Source organism: Armigeres subalbatus, chromosome 3 (assembly GCF_024139115.2).
Source record: "Armigeres subalbatus isolate Guangzhou_Male chromosome 3, GZ_Asu_2, whole genome shotgun sequence".
NCBI lineage: Eukaryota > Metazoa > Arthropoda > Insecta > Diptera > Culicidae > Armigeres > Armigeres subalbatus.
This window is the reverse complement of record NC_085141.1, coordinates 147,073,044-147,094,594: the sequence shown is the minus strand read 5'-3', so window position 1 is coordinate 147,094,594 and position 21,551 is coordinate 147,073,044. Positions and strand designations below refer to the sequence as shown.

The window sequence follows — 21,551 nt, the reverse complement described above, 5'->3', positions numbered from 1 at the left end:
CAGACCAGACGAACGAGTTATAATGATGCGCACAATTCCTTGCGTGGAATGGTAAGGTAAGTGCTCGGAGTGGTGCCATCTTCGAATTGCTGATTAGCAGTTTGGATTTGACGGTTCCATCATCCATTATGCTTTGGATGTGAATGCAGGCTCCGTATGCCGCATTAGACACATCTGCAACTAGGTCATTGCCGAGAGGTAAATGTAGTCGACGACGATACGAACATCAAGCCATATTATTTGCCACATCACGGTGTACTTCGTCCTGGAAGCTCGTCGACAAAATGTCGGGTTGTTTTCGACGCTAGCGCTAAATCTGCTCCAACGAATCTGTCGCTCAACGATGTGCTTCTGATAGGTCCAGTGGTTCAAAGCGACATCTTTATCTTTATCTATCTTTATCTTTATCTTCTTTATCATGCTTCGCTTTCGACTACTACAAGTAGCGTAAATATTGGAGGAAGAATCCGAACGATCCGCTGAAGATTCTGGAGCTACTGACCACTTACACTTACACACTTAAAAAAATCGCAGATTTCTGTGAAATTTCACCGAAATCTCAACAGCAGAACTGTTCGGTGAATAATTTTACAGATTTTCGGTGTTTTTGACAGTTGAACAAAGGAAAAATCGCCGAAAATTTGGTGAAATGATTACCGAACAATTCTGCTGTTGAGATTTCGGTGAATGAATCGCCTGCTTTGAGCGTGCTTACAGCGGCACACAAGGAGTTAACTTTCTGAAATCAGTATGGCGAAAGGCATCTAAGGCTCGATTTCTCAAAAATAAGCACTTTCATCAAAAAAATATTTGGTAGGTATGGTAGCGGACACCTTCCTGCATAATCGGTACCAAATAGTTTTTCATGAAAAGTTTCTTATTTTGAGAAAACCCGCGTTAGATGACTTTCGCCATACAAATTTCTGGCGGTTAACTCTTGCTGGCTGTTTTGCGCATATACTATAGCGCCTGGATGTGACGGCGGCGAGTAGAAAATCAGCCACTGCCAATAATTCATTGAAGCAAAATTCACCGAAATCTGTGAAATAATTTAAGTGTGTACGGTACTGCTTCAGCGCCTTATTCCAAGCCACTCGATACCTGGTGCAGCTCGCCAACGAAGAAGAAGCGACATTCCCGGTAGCAGCAAATATCATCAAGTCTGACTGTTATGTTGACGACGTCTTATCAAGGACTGCTACGATCGACGATGCTATCGAAGCACAGCACGAGCTACAATGAATCGCATACTTTGAGCGTGCTTGCAGCGGCACACTAGGAGTTAACTTTCTGAAATCAGTATGGCGAAAGGCATCTAAGGTTCGATTTCTCAAAATTAAGCACCTTAATCGAAAAAATATTTGGTAAACGTAATAGCGGACATTTTTCTACATAACCGATACCAAATAGTTTTTCATGAAAAGTTCCTAATTTTGAGAAAACCTTTCTCTTTCGCCATACAAATGAATCGCCTGCTTTGAGCGTGCTTACAGCTGCACACTAGGAGTTAACTTTCTGAAATCAGTATGGTGAAAGGCATCTAAGGTTCGATTTCTCAAAATTAAGCACCTTAATCGAAAAAATATTTGGTAGGCATATATGTAGTAGTATATATAGTAGCGGACATCATCCTTCACAACCGGTACCAAATAGTTTTTCATGAGAAGTCCCATATTTTGAGAAAATCCGCGTTAGATGTCTTTCGCCATACAAATTTCTGGCGAATAACTCATGCTGGCTATTTGCGCATATGCGATAGCGCCTGGATGCTGCCAATAATTCATTGATGTTGGCTCGTGGTGGATTCCCAATAAATCGCCTGCTTTGAGCCTTTCGTCATACTGATTTCAGAAAGTTAACTCTGTAAGCACGCTCAAAGTGGGTGATTCATTGACCGTCTCACCTCAAGCGGTTCTATTTGCAGCAGACTGCAACGTTCCACGTACAGTGACATATCAAACAAACTTTTTTTTCAATAGTTTCTATTCGGGCGATCCAGCTGACGTGGAATAGACTCCATATGACAGCATTCGACTCCAAAATTGATCGTACCGGCGAACAGTAGAGGGCTTTGAGACAAACTGTATCACGGAAATCGTCTGCGATTTTGAACATAAAGCCCAATGAATCGACTGCTTTGAGCGTGCTTACAGCGGCACACTAGGAGTTAACTTTCTGAAATCAGTATGGCGAAAGGCATCTAAGGTTCGATTACTCAAAATTAAGCACTTTAATCGAAAAAATATTTGGTAGGCGTAGTAGCGGACACCATCCCTCATAACCGGTATCAAATAGTTTTTCATGAAAAGTTCCTAATTTTGAGAAAACCAGCGTTAGATGTCTTTCGCCATACAAATTTCTGGCGGTTAACTCTTGCTGGCTATTTTGTACATATGCTATAGCGCCTGGATGTGGCTGCGGCGGGTAGAAAATCAGCCACTGCCAATAATTCATTGTCGGTTGGCCCTGGCGATTACGCCGTTGTAGTAAACTCGAGAGGTAATTCCACTGTCCACGGTTATGCCGAGATCTTTAGGCGCTGCACTCGAGTAAAACTACGTCAAGAAAGGCTATAGTCAAAGCTGATCGGCATGTTCTTGCGGTGGTACGAAATGATGTTGCATTTTTCAATACGATAGCTCCAAGCAGTCCGTGTCACATTTTATTGTTTTGTAAATTTTTGTGTCATCTGCGTAAATTAAGCGACAGCCGGCAGGTAGCAACAGCGAGACATCGTTTATGAAAATCGACAAACCTATTTTATCCCTTACCGAGCGGTCCGATCAAGTAGGACCGGAACCAAAGCACAAAGCTTGATGAAACGCCAAGCTTCTCCAGTTTGGCGTGAAGGATTTCATGGTCCACTGTATCAAATGCCGCCTTCAGGTCAATATACGCAGCGTCAGTCTGTCACCCCGAATCCATGCAGCGCAAACAGCTGGAGGAGAACTGCACCAGATTCGTTGAAACTGATCGCTTTGAGTAAAATCCGTGTTGATCGGCGTCGATGTAGTTTTTAGAGCAGACTTCTAGACTTCTGCACAATTATTTCGAATAGCTTTGAACAGTTAATATGGGCCTATGCTATGCTGGATTTCCCAGCGGTTTTCCTGTTTTCAGCAGTAGCACACCCAAGTAACATCTTAAGTTTTATAACGCTCTTGAAGACCATTATTTAATCTACAAGAGTGTTATAGAACAAGCATAAAACCAAAATGTTATTAGCGCAAGTTTCTGGATCTTCCACTTATCAGGAACGTAGCCATCTGCTAGTCATTTCTGTCGTAGAATCATGCTACGGAAAAAGACCGTCCACGATGATCTTCAACTTATCCAGACACATTTCCGCTGGCGAAACAGAAGTGATGCTGGCTAGCAAGTGCCGTATGATCCAGCGGATCCAGATTACCGTAGAAGGGCACGATATACCGTCTGTGCGGGCTTTGAGACATCTAGGACTCTAGGAGTGATGATCGATGATCGGTTGAATTTCAACCAGTGTTGTAAAATGTCATTTGCATTCGTTTGTATAATTTTCCCAGAACTTTTTTCAGAAGGTAGCTATCAATTCATGTTGTATGACGAACTTATAGAGGTTAAATGGGCCTACAACTTTGTCTAACGAGACTTTGCTGTAAATATGTAATCTGGGGCGTGGGAGGCAAAATGTCATTCAAATGACATTATGTCAAATGACACGTGACATTTTGGAGAGTTTTCACTCTCCAGCCTTTGATGTTATACTTAGAGCAGTGTACCCTTGGACAAAAATATAACCCTACTCAAGCGTCATGAGTACATTCAAAATTATGGAAGAAATTTTGCTTCTAAAGAAAGTTATGAACAAAATAGTCAAATGACATGCAGATGACATTTTACAAGCCTGATTTCAACACTCAGGTCGACTATTCCTGTGAAAAGGCGAATAAAATGGCCAGTGCTCTTGCAAGGTTCATGTCAAACGTTGGTGGTCCGAAAAGCAGCAGTAGGTGTCCTCTGACGGTCGTATCATCCTCGATACTAAAATACGGAGTTCCTGCGCTCAAAACGAAATGTAATCGCCGGAAGCTATACACTGTATTTCGTATGATGGCCATCCGACTCGCGCGTGCCTACAGAAACATTTCATCTGAAGCTTTTTGCGCTATTACCGGGATGATTCCAATCTGATTAACCGTAAAAGAGCATATCGAATTCTATCAACGGAAAGGAACCAGTAATGTGAGGAAGGCGGTGATGCTGGACTATATGGTCAAATGGCAGCAGGAGAGGCGGAGAATGAAAGGTAGACCCTAATAAGGCGACGTCGGTGAATAGGGACCATGAAGAGGTGAACTTTTGCCACACCCTGTTGCTATCCGGTTTTCGCCAATACTTGTACCGATGTGGTCATGCGTCTCTACCTTCTGCCCGGTGCGTGTCAATGTAGAGGAGACTCGAGAGCACATGGTTTCTGGATTGTCCCAATCTGTTATTTCATGGATCAAACTATTTTACAACATATCTTATCAGGGTCGCAAAGTAGAATCTCTCCAGCGTATCGTAATAAGGGGAACTAAACTCTTTTACCTTGGATATACTGTCGGAAATTTATCGTCAAATCAAACGGATGTTACTGCCGTTGGGCACTTTTAATATATACGAATTTCTTTAATATTGAATAAGTTTTAGATTTTTGATTAAATATCTCGGAATTTAACAGGATTCATGAACTTTCAAAGTAAACCTCGTAATCTCTGTACCTCAGCGTTTCCGAAAAAAATATTGTGACAAATTCAAGAACGAGTCAAGCCAAACTTGAAGTTGAAAAAATCGAATTTTAATAAGTTGTCATTCTTCCAGTAGGTGCCGTTCAAGTTGGAGAAGAAGTAACCACTAGTGCCAGTACATCATCGCTAGCTTCATTCAAATCCTACATCACTCACCCTGAGGTACTCCTACATCGTGACTCCCCACCCGGGTCACCCAAAAAAAGAAAAATTCTCAGCGGGAACAAACCTGTCGACAAGCTAATCCACACCATCGTAGATTACGTGATAAGAGATTTCATTGACTCCTGGTACACAGCCGTTTCCAGTAATCGCGAGTTCAGCGAAACGAACATACGAACCAGTATAGAGACCCTCATCCTGAAGGTGTGCCAACGGATGAAGTCCGCCGAGCTGCTTCCCCTGATGACCACCAAGCTGATAGACGATTTGGCGCGCCATACTCGCTTCTACCGACTTGCAACTCAGGACAACAGTACAAAGCAAATGAATGGGAACGAACAGAAAAGACTGAAGATTCACGAGAAGCTTTCGCCCCAGAAACGGAATCAAAGGGGGAACGGCCATCGGCGGAATAAAAGCGAAACCGATCTGACGTGGCATTTGGGGAACGCAGCTTTGCAGAAAAACGTAGCTAATTCGAAATTTTACGGCGGGCAAGCCGACGAGCAGTCGTTGCTCGATCCGGAAACGATGCTGTTGAATTCGTTTTTCGGATTCTGTGACGACTACAAGGAGGAATGCATGAGCGAAGATCAGATGCTCGGTTGGTGGCAATGAGCTGCTAATCATTCTCACTCCCGGTATTAATCATTTCCTTTTCAGAGCACTTCAAACGAATTGTTGAAACCATACTTTATTTCACTCTGCCGGAGGAGGACTTCAACTGTCAAACTCTGCGAACATTGCTTTGCAACATCCTAACGAACAGTCTTCTTAAGCCATTGGTTTCCACGCTAACTGATCCGGACTTCATCAACCTTCAAATTGCCAAGCACTTTGCCAAAGATCCACCTAGTGGAGAATTTCTTCTGAAGATGATCCGGCAGACGCATGATTTGTCGGAGTTGCGCGCCTGCCGGCAGCTTATAACCCATGAGATGGATGCCAAGCATAAAGATGTGCAGTTCAGTTCCGAGCTGGCTAGCCTCAAGTATACACAGAAGTTGATCGACCTACGAATCAGCCATTTGCAGAACAATAAAAGCGATTTGGGTAAGAGTAGTGAGTTAGATAAGGGAGCACCCAATTTGCCGTTACTTGGCTTGGATAACATTCTGCGCAAGGAGCTGGCCAGTTCTTACTACCTGGATTACCTCAGTGTGCTGAATTTGCAGAAATATGTGATATTTTACTTAACTGCTCAAGGTTGGTTTGTGTTTTAAATTCGATATTAGGATTTAATTGAAACAAGTTTTATTTCAGAATGGAAAATTTCAACGAGTCAGAGCTTCTCAGATATTCAGATCAACAAGTCTAAGCAAAGTCGGGAGGATGTGATGCGAGATATTAGAGAAAAAGCTAGGAATATTTTTCAAGAGGTAAGTAGGGTATACGATGAAATAAGTAGTACGTAAATTGACCACACAATAGAGGTAATAAACTGCTGATAAAGACTATCGTCATGTCAGCACAATATAAATAATTATCGACAACTATATGTATCGAATTATTGACTTTCGCTAAAGCCTTAAATCCAATTAGGTAAGCACCGTTTCAAAGTTAAGCGGAGGTAAAGACATTGGCCCTTAAACCGTTAGCATTAACATATGGCTAGATTTTACACCAAGTACGTAAAGACAATGAGATAGTGTTTATATTATAAAGATCGTGAAACATAAAGCACTTTTTTAGATTTTTTTCTTTTTAGAAGGAATAAATTGAAAAAAATAAAACACATAGAGTAGAGTGGGGCAAAAGTACGCATTTAGTTTTCAATCGAACATGGGGACCTTATGAAAAAAGCTTCTGCATATCAAATCAATGTCGACGATTCGTACTCTTCCTTTATATTACCCAGTGGAAAAAATAATGAATATAATTAAATTAGTTTTAGCAGAGCCCTTATTACAAGACACCTCAAAAACGCACTCTTACCCCACCGGTGGGGTAAGAGTGCGCATTGGGTGGGGTAAGAGTACGCACTTTTCCAATAATGAGCATGAGCATGAGCAGGATAACCGTACAATTCGTAGTTGCTACTCCGTGATTGATAAGAACTTGCGAAATTGCACAGGGAACCAATTGAATGGAGCTTGGGTTTAGCTATCATTCTCAATGTGCAAATTTCGGAAATTCAATGCATTTTACTAAATCAATTACGGCGCCGGCCACGTCCTTACGGTCATCAAGGGAAGGAAGGATTATTAGTTCAACTCTCGTTGCTACTAGAGACCGAGTATACCTCTGCATCTCCACGATAGTCTTAGGATAGGATATTGTGTTAGTATGAAGGGATATATTATCTGGATTCACTTTGGTAAGTGATGCGATCTATGGGATAGGAATATATGAATGAGAATTAGAAGTACTAGAGTAATGAGAAAGTATTAAAGTTAATTCTAATGGGATCCATTTTTTCCAATTAGAATTTGAATGCTATTGGATTCTAATACCACGCACACGTCTACCACACCATCGCTACCCGCACATCAACCTCACACATTCTTACTTGTATGAGGCCTGCACGAGCATAGCGACCGTATATAGCATTCGTATGCGGGTACAAATGAATACCAATCTATTTTTACATTTTATTTACTGCTACTAAGTAACAGGCAGCTTTTTATAACAATTCTATATTTAGAATCATACTTGCTAGCAATGAGAATTTGATTTGCAAAGAGATTGAGTTATATGATTAACGAAATTATCTAATAGGAAAATTGGAAAGGGCCAGGGATCAAACCCTTAATCTCCTGCTTATGAGGCAGAAGCAGTGACACAAGGCCACCAAGCACCCTTAAGAGTACGCACTTTTCCAATAATGTGTCTTAAGTATTTATTAACACAAGAAGGATCTAATAACGTTTAAATGATGTTTAAATGATGTTTGCTGAAAGTATATTGTGGAATGTTTAAAGATTACGTAACTTTGAAAGAGGGAGGGGGTCCTAGAAATGTAAACTTTCATACGAAAAAAACACTGTTTTTTTTTTAATTTCAAAAAACTAAGGAGGTAACAATATATCAGATTTCGCGTAGCGTAAACAAAGGAATTATCCTTAAAGAAAATCATCATGTAACGCAAAAATTGGCCATTCCACACCCTCCCCCTATCTTACAATTTTTGTATGAATCCTCTAAAAATGCATGGATCGTCATACATCTCGAAACCCCTCCCCCACCCTACCTAAGCGTTGCGTAATTTATGGATGTTGCTTTTGATAAAATGAAAAAAATCATTTAGATCAAATTGTGTTTTCAGACTATTTTTAGATGTAAAACAATACCTAATACAATTGCATGATTTCGATTCAACCCTGTCGTATCAAATAAACAAACCGGATTCTTCGCGGTCCTCTTTTATCGAATTTTTTTCCGTTATCTTCTCGCGTAGTTACTCGCGAATCGGCATCCTGAACTCGCAGAAAGCTCCCCGGATCCGGACAATCAAAATGCGGCCGCCGTGAAGCAGCAATCGACCGTCCGGTGCCATTCCAAGAAAAGGCAGAAGCGCGGCCTAGAGTGCGCACATAACCTCAACGTAGACAACAACGACCCAAATCTCCACCCCCCGCGGTCGAAGATCCCGTACATAGATGAACAACAACATCAGCAATCCGTCGATAACAACATGACGAATATGCAACCTCCACCCCGGAGGAAAATCCTCTGAAGCAGGAGCGGTAACGGCATACCGCAGCACGTACCTAATGTCGTCGTGAGTAACCAGTTTGAGGTGCTGCAGACCCAAAATGATATCTCGGACGAAATGCCAACACTAACTCCAATCCCGACTACGGCAACTCAGGTCCCCCAAAACGAAGAAAGTTCGAATCCCTCCGATTTCGATCATCAACAAGACAACCACGCCGGTGTAAGAGCTAATGTCAACAACCAACGTAGCACAAACCGAGTACCAAATGAAGGCGACCAAGGCGGGGTACAACTTTACTGCACGGGAGAAACAGGCCACCGTAGCGCCATAGAAGCGCTCCAGCAGTCGGACATCCAATTCCACACCTACACCCCTGCCGCCGAGAAGCCAGGGAAAATTATTTTATCAGGTCTGCCGGTATACGAAGTTCACGATCTGGAGACAGAGCTTACTGCACTGGGGGTAATACCGACAGAAGTGAAACTGTTTTCGCGCAAGGTTGATGGTCTGGAGGAAAGTGCGCTATATCTCCTCCACTTCGTGAAAGGAGCTGTAAAATTATCGGAGCTGCGGAAGGTTAGAGCTGTCTTCAACGTCATCGTGAACTGGCGCTACTATGAACGTCGACAAACTGACGCTGTGCAATGCCACCGTTGTCAGCGATTCGGTCATGGTATGCGAAATTGTAATCTTCGCCCACTATGCGTCAAGTGTGGCGAAAAATATCTCTCGTCAGAGTGCAAACTTCCCAAGAAAGCAGATATGGAGCGTGTTGATAAAAACGAAACACGCAAATCGATCAAATGTGCCAATTGCAGTGGCCAACATACGGCAAATTTTCACGGATGCCCCACGAAAGAGTTACGTTGAGAGAATGGCAAAAAAGCGTGCCGATCGCAGAAACGCTGCACCCCCTCCTGATCCACGATGGGAAGTTCATATGCCCATGTGCTTCAAGGCCAAACAAACAACAGCAATCTATTCACAATGTCAGAATTCCTCGCTCTGGCGAGAGAAATGTTTGACCGCCTGGCAAACTGCCAAACAAAGCAGCAACAACTTCTAGCTCTCTTCGAGCTTACGACCAAGTATGTCTACAATGTCTAGTGTAGGCAACTTGCGGCTAGTTAATTGGAACGGACGCTCCGTTCATGGAAAGAAACTGGAGTTTTTCGACTTCTTGCAACGTCACAATGTGGAATCGTGACCGAAACATGGTTGCAACAAAAACATTCATTTTTCCACCCAAGTTTTTCGTGCGTTCGGTTCGACCGAACCTCTAATGATGCTGTCAGAGGAGGAGGTGTTCTAATTGCGGTCCGAAGGGTGATGTAATTTTCCGAGCTCAACGGTTCAACCAAGGTCATCGAAAGTGTGGGTATCTCGATCAACTCTGTGGATGGAAATATACACATAATAGCCGCCTATTTTCCGGGAGCGAAACGACGGTCGGTCTGGACACAGTATCGTCGTGACATTTCCACTCTCACCAGAAGAGCCGACCCATTTTTCATAGTGGGTGATCTGAATGCGCGTCACCGTCATTGGAACTGTTCAAAGGCTAACAAAGCAGGTACACTACTATGTCAGGAAGCAGCTAGTCGTAACTTCTTCATCCATTTCCCGGACTCCTTCACTTTCCACCCCGCTGGTCGTGGTCGGCCATCTACATTGGATCTGGCACTTTCCAATAACCTACTGGACATGAGTAAGCCGGTCACTTTGAACGAACTGTCATCGGACCACCTTCCGGTACTGTTCAACATTAGCCTTTCAGCTCCAACCGAACTGAATATACCGAAATTTCGCAATTACGCCCATGCGGATTGGCCTCGTTTCAACGCGAGATCAACTCAAAGTTGGACTTGTTAGACCCAGCCACCACCAATTTGACCAACGAAGAACAGATTGACGCTGCTATTGAATACCTGACGACGAGCATACTAGAAGGAGAAGCTGTTTCGGTTCCTGAATTCCAGCAACGAGTCTATCAGGTCGCAACGATTCCAGATGACACCCGAAGATTGATCGCTTTGCGTAACAAACGTCGACGACAGTGGTACAGGAGAAGAGATCCCATCTATCAGGACATCGTAACGGCACTGAACCGCAGGATTCGCGAGGAGTGCGATCAAGCCAACTTTAAAAAGTTCAAAGAAACCCTTAGCACACTGAACGACAACCGCGACACCCTCTGGCGGATCACTAAGGCGCTGCGGAAAACCTCTAAATACAGTCCCCCCTTGCGGCAAGGCGACAACATCCCACAGAGAAAGCGCAGCTACTAGCCACGAGCTCCGCAAAGGCACATTCCACCCAAATGACAGATGATCCTGAAACTGCTACCGCGGTGAACGAGTCCATCGCATTCATCGACCACACACAGCTGACTGATGCTCACCCTTGGCTAATTCGTCCGAAGGAAGTTGCTCGTATCACACGAAGGCCTAAATCCAAAAAATCTCCAGGCCAAGATAACATCCGTAACTGTGTGCTCAAAAAACTGCCCCGAAAAGCGCACATCTTCCTCGCCAAAATCTTCTCCGCTTGCATTAGACTTGGATACTTTCCGAACAGCTGGAAACACGCTGTTGTAGTTGCCATTCCCAAGCCCAATAAGGACTCTACGGACGCGTCCAATGAATTATTGCCAGTGGCTGATTTTCTACCCGCCGCTTCCACACTCAGGCGCTATCGTATATGCGCAAACAGCAAGCATGAGTTAACCGCCAGATATTTGTATGGCGAAAGACATCTAACACGGGTTTTCTCAAAATTAGGAACATTTCATGAAAAACTATTTGGTACCGGTTATGAAGGATGGTTTCCGCTACTACGCCAACTTTACGTACCAACTTCACGCGAGGCAGGTCTTCAAGCATGGGGGCAGCAGGGACAGTAGGGACAGCATGGACCATGTCCAAGGGCTTGACGACCCCTCCCCAGCTGTCTGTGAGTCAGGGAGAACTGCCTAGGGCGTGGTGGGATTTAGCAGTGGGCTCTGTTAAAATCCCTCCCAAAAAACCACAAGTGCCCGTAAGCAGACTCTATCAAAGCGACTGTGTGCCGCTTCAAAAGCACAAGCCCAGGGAGTGCCATTGGCACATCAGGATTGATTCCAGTAAGATCCTGATTATGGTATACTGGTTGTATGTTATTGGTCTTGTTTTGGATATTGAGATATTGTGAACGCGAGGGCTGGTAGTCTGGTTATTCTATTCTCTTAGTAAGGCCGGGTGACACCGACCTGAAACGGCGAATGGGCTAATGGCCAGGCTGTCTTCCGTCCCCTAAAACCGTGGCGGGCCTTGCAGCACGCGGTACAATTCTGTCGCTCAGCTGGCAGCTGAGTGGGAGTAGGCTCAGATGCTTTCCCTGACTAGCGCTGATCTGGCTCTGAACACGAAAGTGTCAACCCTCGCATGGCCTCCCTGCATGCCGCAAGGTATGTATAGATAACCATGGGATCGTGAAGGCGACTACACCAGCAGGATTCGACAGCAGCCGCAAGGGGGACCCATCAGACATGAGTAATCCCATTAAACAAAAAACGACGAAGGAAGGAGGTGAAGCGAATGGTGGTAAGGAGAACCCTTTCACCAGACGCAGCGGCCTGGAAAGGTCGCCCCAAAGATCGCCGGGGGAAGGCGATGGTGAAGCCCGTGGAGGGTCTGAGGAGGTGCCGGTTGAAGTAAAGATGGACGGCCCTACCCTGACCCGCGTCATCAAATCTGTGATGGCGAACCACGAAGAACGCGGTGGTCACACGATGGAAGTAGTCACGGAAGTATCCGACGTGATTATGTCCTTCCTAGACAACCGGGTTAACTACAGCAAGGACTTGAAACTTGCTGTACAGGCACTCTGTGCCCTAGTAGTTGAGGCCAAAACGGAGTGGAGGTCCCTACTAGAGGCCAGTAAGAGTGCAGAGAATGAGCTCCGCAAACTCGTCAAGGAGCGGAAGCAGGCGGATAAGGACAAAGAGGAGGCGGAATTGAAAATTCGTCTCTTGTCCGAGAGCAAACGACTGGCGGAGAGCCAGGTCGAGGAACTCCGCAAAAGGATGGCTGTAACGGGAGCGACTCCGAAGCTGAGTAAGGTTACGCAGGAGGCGAACCTGAAAACAGCTGTCGAGAATTCCGCAGCCCCGAAGTCAGCGAAAAGGAAGAAGGTCGAGCAGAAGGATGGCCATCCCAAGCCGTTGAACCCAGTGCCTCCACCAGTGAGGACCACTGAAGCTCGCCGGGAGGAAGACCTACCCTGGAGGGAAGTCGTGAACCCCAAGAAGGCGAGACGACAACGACAGCAGACCGCAGAGAAAGCGGCAGGCGGAGCGATACGCGCCACTGTTAAGAAGGGTAGAGCCCAGAAGACGACGGGTGAACCTTCCAATGTCAGTGGTAAGCGTAAAGATAGAGGTGAGGCGATTATCGTCAGTACTGACGATAAGAGCTACGCCGAAGTCTTGAAGGCCATGAGAGTTAATGACAAACTCGCTGGCCTAGGAGAGGATGTCAACTGCATCCGAAGGACGCGGAGAGGCGAGATGATTCTCGTCTTGAAGCGGGATGCTGCTCAGAAGAGTTCTGAGTACAAAAAGTTGACAGAGGAAGTCCTGGGCGATGGGGTTCAAGTAAGAGCCCTATGTCCAGTTTCGAACATCCAGTGCAAGGGCCTGGATGAAGTAACCGAGGCTCGAGACCTGGTCGACGCACTGAGAGATCAGTGCAATGTCGAGATCCAGGAATCTACGGTTCGGTTACGCAAAAGCTCCGTGGGAATGCAGGTTGCCTCATTCCAAGTACCTCAGGCTGAGGCCAAAAAGGTAATGGATAAGGCTAAACTGAAAGTGGGTTGGTCGGTATGTCCGCTAAGTATAAGCCAACCACTTCAGACCTGTTTCAGGTGTCTTGGCAACGGTCATAAGTCTTATGACTGTAAAGGACCTGATCGCAGTAAGCTATGCCGTAGGTGTGGAGCTGAAGGCCACCAAGCTCGCACCTGTCAGGCTGCACCAAGGTGTCTGATCTGTCAACCGGATACAGACAACAGACACCTCACCGGTGTCCAGGCTTGTCCGGCCTCTAGAAGGACCCAGACACGCAGGTAACACAGCTTAACCTGAACCACTGCGAGGCGGCTCAATTGCTGCTACAACAGTCGGTTACTGAGTGTAAAGCTGATGTAGCCTTGCTGTCCGATCCTTATCGCATCCCTGCCGGCAACGGTAGTTGGATTGCGGATAAGTCCCAGATGGTGGCCATCTGGACTTGCGGGCGATATCCCATTCAGGAGATAATATCATCACCTGACGATGAGGGTTTCGTTATAGCAAAGGTAAACGGTGTTTACTTTTGTAGCTGCTACTGTCCTCCCAGGTGGAGTATAGTGCAGTTTACTAGGGTAGTAGATATTCTTGCAGCAAGACTAACTGGCTTAAAACCGTTAGTTGTAGCAGGCGACTTCAATGCGTGGGCAGTGGACTGGGGATCCCGGTCCACAAACGCCAGAGGTCATACCCTGCTAGAGTCGCTAGCGGTACTAAACGTAGTCCTGCTGAATGAAGGCCAAGTGCCAACGTTCAGGGGACCGAACGGTGATTCATGCATCGATGTGACCTTCTGCAGCGCGGGATGGACGGTGGAGCCAGAATGGGAGGTTCATGAGGGGCATACCTCCAGCGATCATCAGGAAATTCGTTTTATGATCCGGTATACCCCGTAGCCACAAGGCGGATCGGCAAAGCCGATCTAGGATGGCGCACCTCGCAGTTCAACCCAGAACTCTTGGAGGAATCACTACGATGGGAGACGCGAACAACGGGATTAAGTGGCGACGAGTTAATCGATGTACTAACCCGTGCATGCGATGTGACGATGCCTAGGAGGACCAAACCTCCCGGAAACCGGCAACCTGTGTACTGGTGGACTGACACAATTGCAGACCTTCGTAGAACCTGTCTTCGAGCAAAGAGAAGGCTGCGACGTGCCAGAACAGACGCTGATAAGGTCGAGAGACGCAGGGTGTTCCAGACAGCGAGCAGAGCTCTGAACTACGAGATCAAATGTAGTAAGAGAGCCTGCTTCGAGCGGCTGTGCAGGATGGCAAACGACAATCCATGGGGAGATGCATACAGGATGGTGATGGCTAGGACCAATAGCACGCCACCTGAGAAATCTCCGGGGATGTTGGCCAAAATAGTAGACGGGTTGTTTCGAGGCATGAATCATCGAACTGGCCCGCTACTCCCTACGAGTCAGTTGACGTGGTACCGCTAGTGACTAACGAAGAGCTTATCGTAGCAGCAAGAAAACTTAAGCTCAATAAGGCGCCAGGCCCGGATGGTATTCCAAACCTGGCCCTTAAACACGCCATTCTTGCCAATCCAGATATGTTCAGGAGCTGCCTCCAGAGATGCATGGACGAAGGAAACTTCCCAGATCGATGGAAACGGCAGAAATTGGTGCTATTACCGAAGCCTGGCAAACAGCCGGGGATCCTTCGGCATACAGACCAATTTGCCTACTCGACACAGCTGGAAAGCTGCTAGAGAGGGTCATTCTGAATAGATTGTCGGCCTATACAGAGTGTGCTGGTGGCTTATCTAGCAACCAGTATGGCTTCCGTAAGGGCCGTTCTACCATCGAAGCAATTCGAGCGGTAACGGATACGTCAAAGATAGCGAGAGGTTTAAACAGAAGAGGTATTAGGTACTGCGCGTTGATTACACTTGATGTAAAAAACGCGTTTAACAATGCTAGCTGGGCAGCAATTGCTGACTCCCTGCACCGATTGAGAGTTCCGGATTACCTGTGCAGGATACTGAAAAGCTATTTTCAGAATAGGGTGTTGTTATACGACACTGATGCTGGTCAAAAGTCGATCGTAGTGTCCGCGGGTGTTCCACAGGGATCGATCCTCGGACCGGTTCTGTGGAATATTATGTACGACGGAGTATTGCGCTTAAGTCTCCCGGCCGGAGTAAAGATAGAAGGCTTCGCGGATGACGTAATGCTAGAAGTAGCAGGTGACACTCTCGACGAAGTCGAACTGAAGGCTTCATACGCGATTGGCAGAGTGGAGGAATGGCTCAACTCGAGACGGTTATCCCTTGCACACCAAAAGACGGAAGTCGTGGTAGTGCATAACCGTCATGGGTTGCAACAGGCTAGGATAAGAGTAGGGACCTGCACAGTTAACTCCGTGAGGTCTCTCAAGCATCTGGGCGTGATGATCGATGATAAGCTCAATTTTACGAGCCACGTCGATTATGCATGTCAGCGGGCTTCATTGGCGATAAAATCTTTATCACGAATGATGTCCAACAGATCGGCGGTGCATAGTCAAGTGCGTAGGCTGATAGCTGGCGTAGCATTGTCTATCATCCGTTATGGCGTGCCGGCATGGGCCGTAGCACTAAAAGCCGAGTACAATGTAAAGAAATTGATCAGAGTACACCGGCTGATGTGCTTACGTGTCGCGAGCGCATATCGCACCATATCATATGAGGCGGTGTGCGTTATAGCTGGAATGATGCCGATAGACACACTCCTAGAGGAGGATGTGGAGTGCTACAACGAAAGGGACTCGGTGCAAGTGCGACGTGTCAAGAGAGCAGCTTCGTTGCTCAAATGGCAAAGAGCATGGGACACCGCAGTCAAAGGTCGTTGGACCCACAGACTGATTCCAGATGTGTCCAACTGGGTTGATAGGAAGCATGGTCAAGTCAACTTCCACCTAACACAGGTGTTGTCTGAACATGGCTGCTTTAAGAAATTCCTACACAGGTTTGGCTTCGCAGATTCTGCGGAGTGTCCTGAATGTGTAGGTGAGGTAGAATCGGCAGAGCATGTGATGTTCGCATGCCCGCGATTCGAGGTAGAACGCAATACCATGCTGCTTATTAGTGGTATGAATACAACCCCGGACAACCTCGTCGAGAGGATGTGCCGGGAAGAAGCTATATGGAATGCGGTGAACACAGCATCTCAACAGATCATGTCGAAACTGCAGCGGTGGTGGCGTCTTGAACAAAACCAACGAGTGCAGTAAGGGCACCTGTGATGCAGTGAACACCTTGCTCACCCCGACAACCAACATGTCGCGGGTGGGCTGCGGGGACCTCAGTATGTAGATATAGAGGTCATTGCGGTTCACGCGTGGTGGTTGTTGTCGGGGTGCTCGTCTCCAACGTGAGATTATGATACGGACCGTTAGGTTACTATCATAGCTTGCGATCGACGGGTGGTGAGGTACCCACCCTTGAAGTCGATGTTGTGTGTATTGACGTCAAGTGCGTTAGCATAGGCGTGAGCGTTCTCAATAGTCCCCCCCTGATGTATTGCTTAATTGCGGGCCGGGGGTATGGACTGGCGAAAGGGTTTTGGTTTTAGTGGGTCGGGTAAGAGTTACATGACATACCCATCCCCACACTACCTGAGTACCTCCTCAGGTGTCTGGTTGCAGATTTCCGTTTACCCTTGCTCAAGAAAAAAAAAAAAAAAAAAAAAAAAAAAAGGTCTTCAAGCATGGTTATTTTGGACGTCGAAAAAGCGTACGATTCTGTGTGGCAGGAAGGAATTCTACACAAAATGAAACGTGGGAACTTCCCACTTTACGACCTAGAAATAATCTGTTCTTTCCTAAACCGCAGTTATCACGTATCTGTGAATGGGCATTCATCAAGCCGGCGCAATGTACCTTTTGGTGTAACACAAGGGGCTGTCCTGAGTCCCACGCTGTACAACATCTTCACTGCAGACCTGGTGATGCTTGACGATGTGAAGTACTTCCTCTTTGCTGACGACACGGGATACATTGCATCGGATTCCGACCCGATCGTTGTAACCACCAAACTCCAATCAGCTCAAAACGCGATCGAAAACTACCAAAATAGGTGGAAGATTAAAACCAATGCGGATAAATCACAGGCAAACTTTTTCACTCGCAAACGCACTCCGCAAAAGCTTCCTCAGTGTGAAATTGCCGTATGCGGACGTCAAATCCCGTGGTCGGACGACGAAAGATATCTAGGGCTTACTTTAAATCGCAAACTCACGTTCGCCACCCACATCAAGAAGACCCTGAGTAAATGCGACAAATTTACCAGACTACTGTACCCGCTGGTCAACAGGCGCTCACATCTAGACGACAACTCGAAACTGCTCATCTTCAAGACGGTATTCAAGCCAGCAATAACTTATGGATTTCCAGCCTGGTATGACTGCGCTGAGAGTCACAAGAGGAAACTCCAGGTGAAGCAGAATCGAACTCTAAAGATGATGCTCAATTTGGACCCTTTTCACCCTATTGAAGACGTCCACAGGATCGCGAAAATCGAAGAAATGAAAGAATGGTTCCACCGTGTACTTCCAAACTTTTGGATGGGATGTACCTCCTCAGCAAACCCTTTGCTGGAGGCTCTGAACCTGTAGTCTGTGATATTAGAATAAAGCCTGTCCACGTTAAATTTCGGACACTTTGACAATGTCCATGTTATGTATTGCCATTTAATCAATTTGGACGAGAGCTAAAATATGCTGAAAGCATCACATGAAGTGTAGAGATTCATCTGTTATAAAAATTGATCGTGTCAGTGGTTTGTGATTTTTTTGAAAATTTGCATTAGATGATGGGTGTCCGAGATTTAACGTGGACAGGCTTTAGTTCATTTTTTTCGTTAAGTCGCTTCTAACACCAAATGACTTCAGCTTATTCTTAGAAAGATAACTGAATTAATAATTTTCGATTTCTATCCCTTTTATATTGTTGTAGATACGCTTCGGAAGTAGTCTTATTTCGGTCGTAGATACGGGTTTGACATCAGAACTTGAAGATTAATACGCGTACTCTTGTTCCACACGTTCCTGCGTAATTTTACCCCACAGCCCCAAAACTTATACAGTTAATGGTTTTAACCTCTTGGAAAACCAACCCAATCGATGTTCTGTGCCATAAAGTACTTTATACAATAGGTTATCGAAATGGTATAATGTTCACCTGATTGAACGTATATATGGTAATGGAATACTAGTTGCGGAAACACAATTATTTTGAGCAAAATGATCAAAAAATTATCTTTCTTCATATCTCCCTTGTTGTTCATTTCAAATCGTTTACAATTACACATGACAATAGTTGGTTAGAATACCTGCCAAACTGATGCAGTGCTGCTAGTTTATCTTGTTTTATAATTTCAAAAAATCGAAAACGTACTCTTACCCCACGCGCACTCTTGCCCCACTCTACTCTACTGTGACAATAGTTCATAGGGTGAACGAGTTAGCACTTATAGACAGCCAAATTATTACATAGCCACGGAATTCACTTCCGATGGACGTACTGACTACGAAAGCATCCCCCTGACGATGGTTATTGCATATCAGCATCAATCGTTTTTTTTTTGTTACAGTATTTGGTTCCAAAGTCGCAAAATTATCTTAATATTGATCCCGGCTTGATTGAGGCCCTTAGAATACGCATCGATGAAACCACCTTACATCCGGAAAATACCTGGTTTGATTCTATTTGTAAGTACGTGTACGAGAAGCAGAAAAACGAAGAGGTTTTTCTGAACAACTTTTATCAAAGTTCGGCTTACAAACAACTACTGCGAGAGCTGGATTTTAACAACACCCACGATCACGAGTTGACATCGATAGACAGTTTGGGGCTTACAAACCAGCTGGATAGCCTGAGCGACACTAATTCTGGAGATTTCCGATTTGAGGAAACGGACGATGACGACACAGGACCACCAAGCGGATTATTTCATAGTGATATTAAAGAAGAGCACGATATTAGAGCAAGCTCTATTCAAAATGCAAGAACAAATCTGCTTCCGACAGTAGTCAGTATTAAACATGCTCGTTCACACAGCGATTGCACTGGAATGTTCTCAACCATTAGCGAGTTCAATGTAGATCAAATTAGATCATCGGATGGGTCAAGTAATGAGTCGGGTAACGAACTCACCGGCCATACAGACTCCATCGCTTGGGCTGACACCGTAGATGGACCTGGCATACCACATCCGCCAGTTGAAATTCATATCGACAGCAAATCCGAAGAATCACTCACATTTAAGCAAAAACTTTCGGCCAGAATAATCAACACTGCAATTCTTAACGAAGGGCAGTACGCTGTGTATGCGATCCAGGTTCAGGTAATCGAGGACAACCAGCAAAAGAGTTGGCACATCTATCGGCGATATTCCAAATTCCTGGAGCTGAAAAAGTACCTGGTGAAACGGTTTCCAATACTGGCGAAAGCGCCCTTTCCGGCCAAGAAAGCATTTCAAAATACTCAGCGTGCCGTTTTAGAGCATCGGATGGAAATTTTGAACCAGTTCTTGGAGGAAATCTGTGCCAAAGCGGAGCAAAGCGATGAGCTTCGTGGAACTGTGCGAAACTTTTTGGAGCCCGATACGGACGATCGGAAGATGCACGGAGGAGCTGTGGTTAAAACTGTTAGTATCTCTAGGGTATAATGAATTTCGTGATTTTTTCGTGTTACCTAAACATCGATTGATTTTTAGATTGAAAGCTTCAAATCTGGAATGAGTAAAATTCGTAACATGCCGGATACTTTGGTTGGTGGTATTTCACGGATGATATTGGGTAAGGGATCCACTAAGGAGCGAACATTCTATGCCATCCAAGACATCCCTACGTTGGAAATGAAACAATCCGAATATCCGGCGTTGACATCGGCCCTGAACCTTCTAGACGAGGTGTTCGATCTGCAGAACAAATCACAGTGGCTAAGAAGAGGCTTAATAAATCGATTGCTGGGTGCTCCGTGGGTCAGTCATGCAACGAACAAGAAAATTGTACAACTAGGTGGCTCTCTTTTAGCGATGGACAAGGTGGAATCCGTGTTGTCGGCTGTGTTGTAAGTATACTACAAATAAGGTTATAAGCCTCTTCATGTCTCAGCAGATGAGATAAACTAAGGCCTGTCCACGTTAAATTCCGGACATTTGAATGTCCAATTGATTTGTCGCCATTTCATCAGTTGAATTACAGCCAAAACACTCTGGAAGCTGCATTTGAAGCGAAAAGGTTCAGCTGTAATGAAAGCGGTTTGTATAAATGTTTGAAAACGTGTGATGGGTGTCCAAAATTTAACGTGGACAGGCTTTATAACATATTTCCAAATACCATTTAAAGAAATAAATTTGTGCCTATGCACAACATGTGAAAGATTTAGATCGAAAAATGTATAGGAGGAAACCACTTCCTGGGGTGGGGCACGGTGTAAAAAAATGGATTATTTTCGAAGTTTCATGTACCTCTGATTTTTTTTCACAGAAAGTTAGGCAAGGCAACTAGAAATGAGGTACGGGGTGTTTAAAAATATTTCATCGGCGATTTTTTGAAAAAAGGGATTTTTATTGTTTTCTTCCTTTATATACCGTCCAAAAAGTCAATTGATAACTCAGCAATGGATAAATTATTGTGATTAGCCAGCAGAATAAAAAATATACATATTTGTAGCCTTTTTGTATAGAGAACCTATCTTAAAACGAGTCTAAAATTTGTAATAATATTGTTTTTTATTGGTTAAGGCGTTTTTTCAAGTATTTCTTTTGTTTTTAATTTTTGCGTTTTTGATAATCTTCTATCTCCGGCATCAATAGTGTTGTCTGATAAATATTCACTTGAATATTGTTTTTGCAATTCTAAATTTTGACATTTGCACTGAAGTGCACCGTATTTTAAAAGATTCATAATATTTTCTCTTTTGAACACATGATATTCCTTGTAATTCATGCGTAAGCGTCACTCGTCATTTACTGGCCCCTCACTATGTATTGTACACATCTTCCGCTCGGAAAGTATGAAATCTTACTAGTCTGATTCTTTACATTTCATGTCCGTAATTGCTTACCGGTAGGGTATTATGAAGAGCATATTTCTTTTCCGTCTGTATTATACAAGACCTAGCTTAGGCCTAAATTT

The 21,551-nt window shown here is 44.9% G+C and overlaps 1 protein-coding gene across 9 annotated transcripts in view; it reads left to right on the top strand.

Annotated features, from left to right (window-relative positions):
• LOC134225023 (sorting nexin-13-like) overlaps positions 1–21,551 on the top strand; it is a 37,672-nt gene that overhangs the window by 8,671 nt on the left and 7,450 nt on the right. For 6 of the 9 annotated variants that reach the window (XM_062704757.1, XM_062704761.1, XM_062704759.1 and 3 more), the window contains 5 exons: positions 4,846–5,535; positions 5,595–6,137; positions 6,195–6,310; positions 19,001–20,056; positions 20,126–20,481. In XM_062704757.1, coding sequence (XP_062560741.1) covers positions 4,846–5,535; positions 5,595–6,137; positions 6,195–6,310; positions 19,001–20,056; positions 20,126–20,481 — 2,761 coding nt within the window. Of the gene's footprint in view, positions 1–4,842; positions 5,536–5,594; positions 6,138–6,194; positions 6,311–19,000; positions 20,057–20,125; positions 20,482–21,551 lie in introns of all 9 variants that reach the window. The other 3 variants (XM_062704758.1, XM_062704765.1, XM_062704762.1) reach the window with 1 other exon arrangement.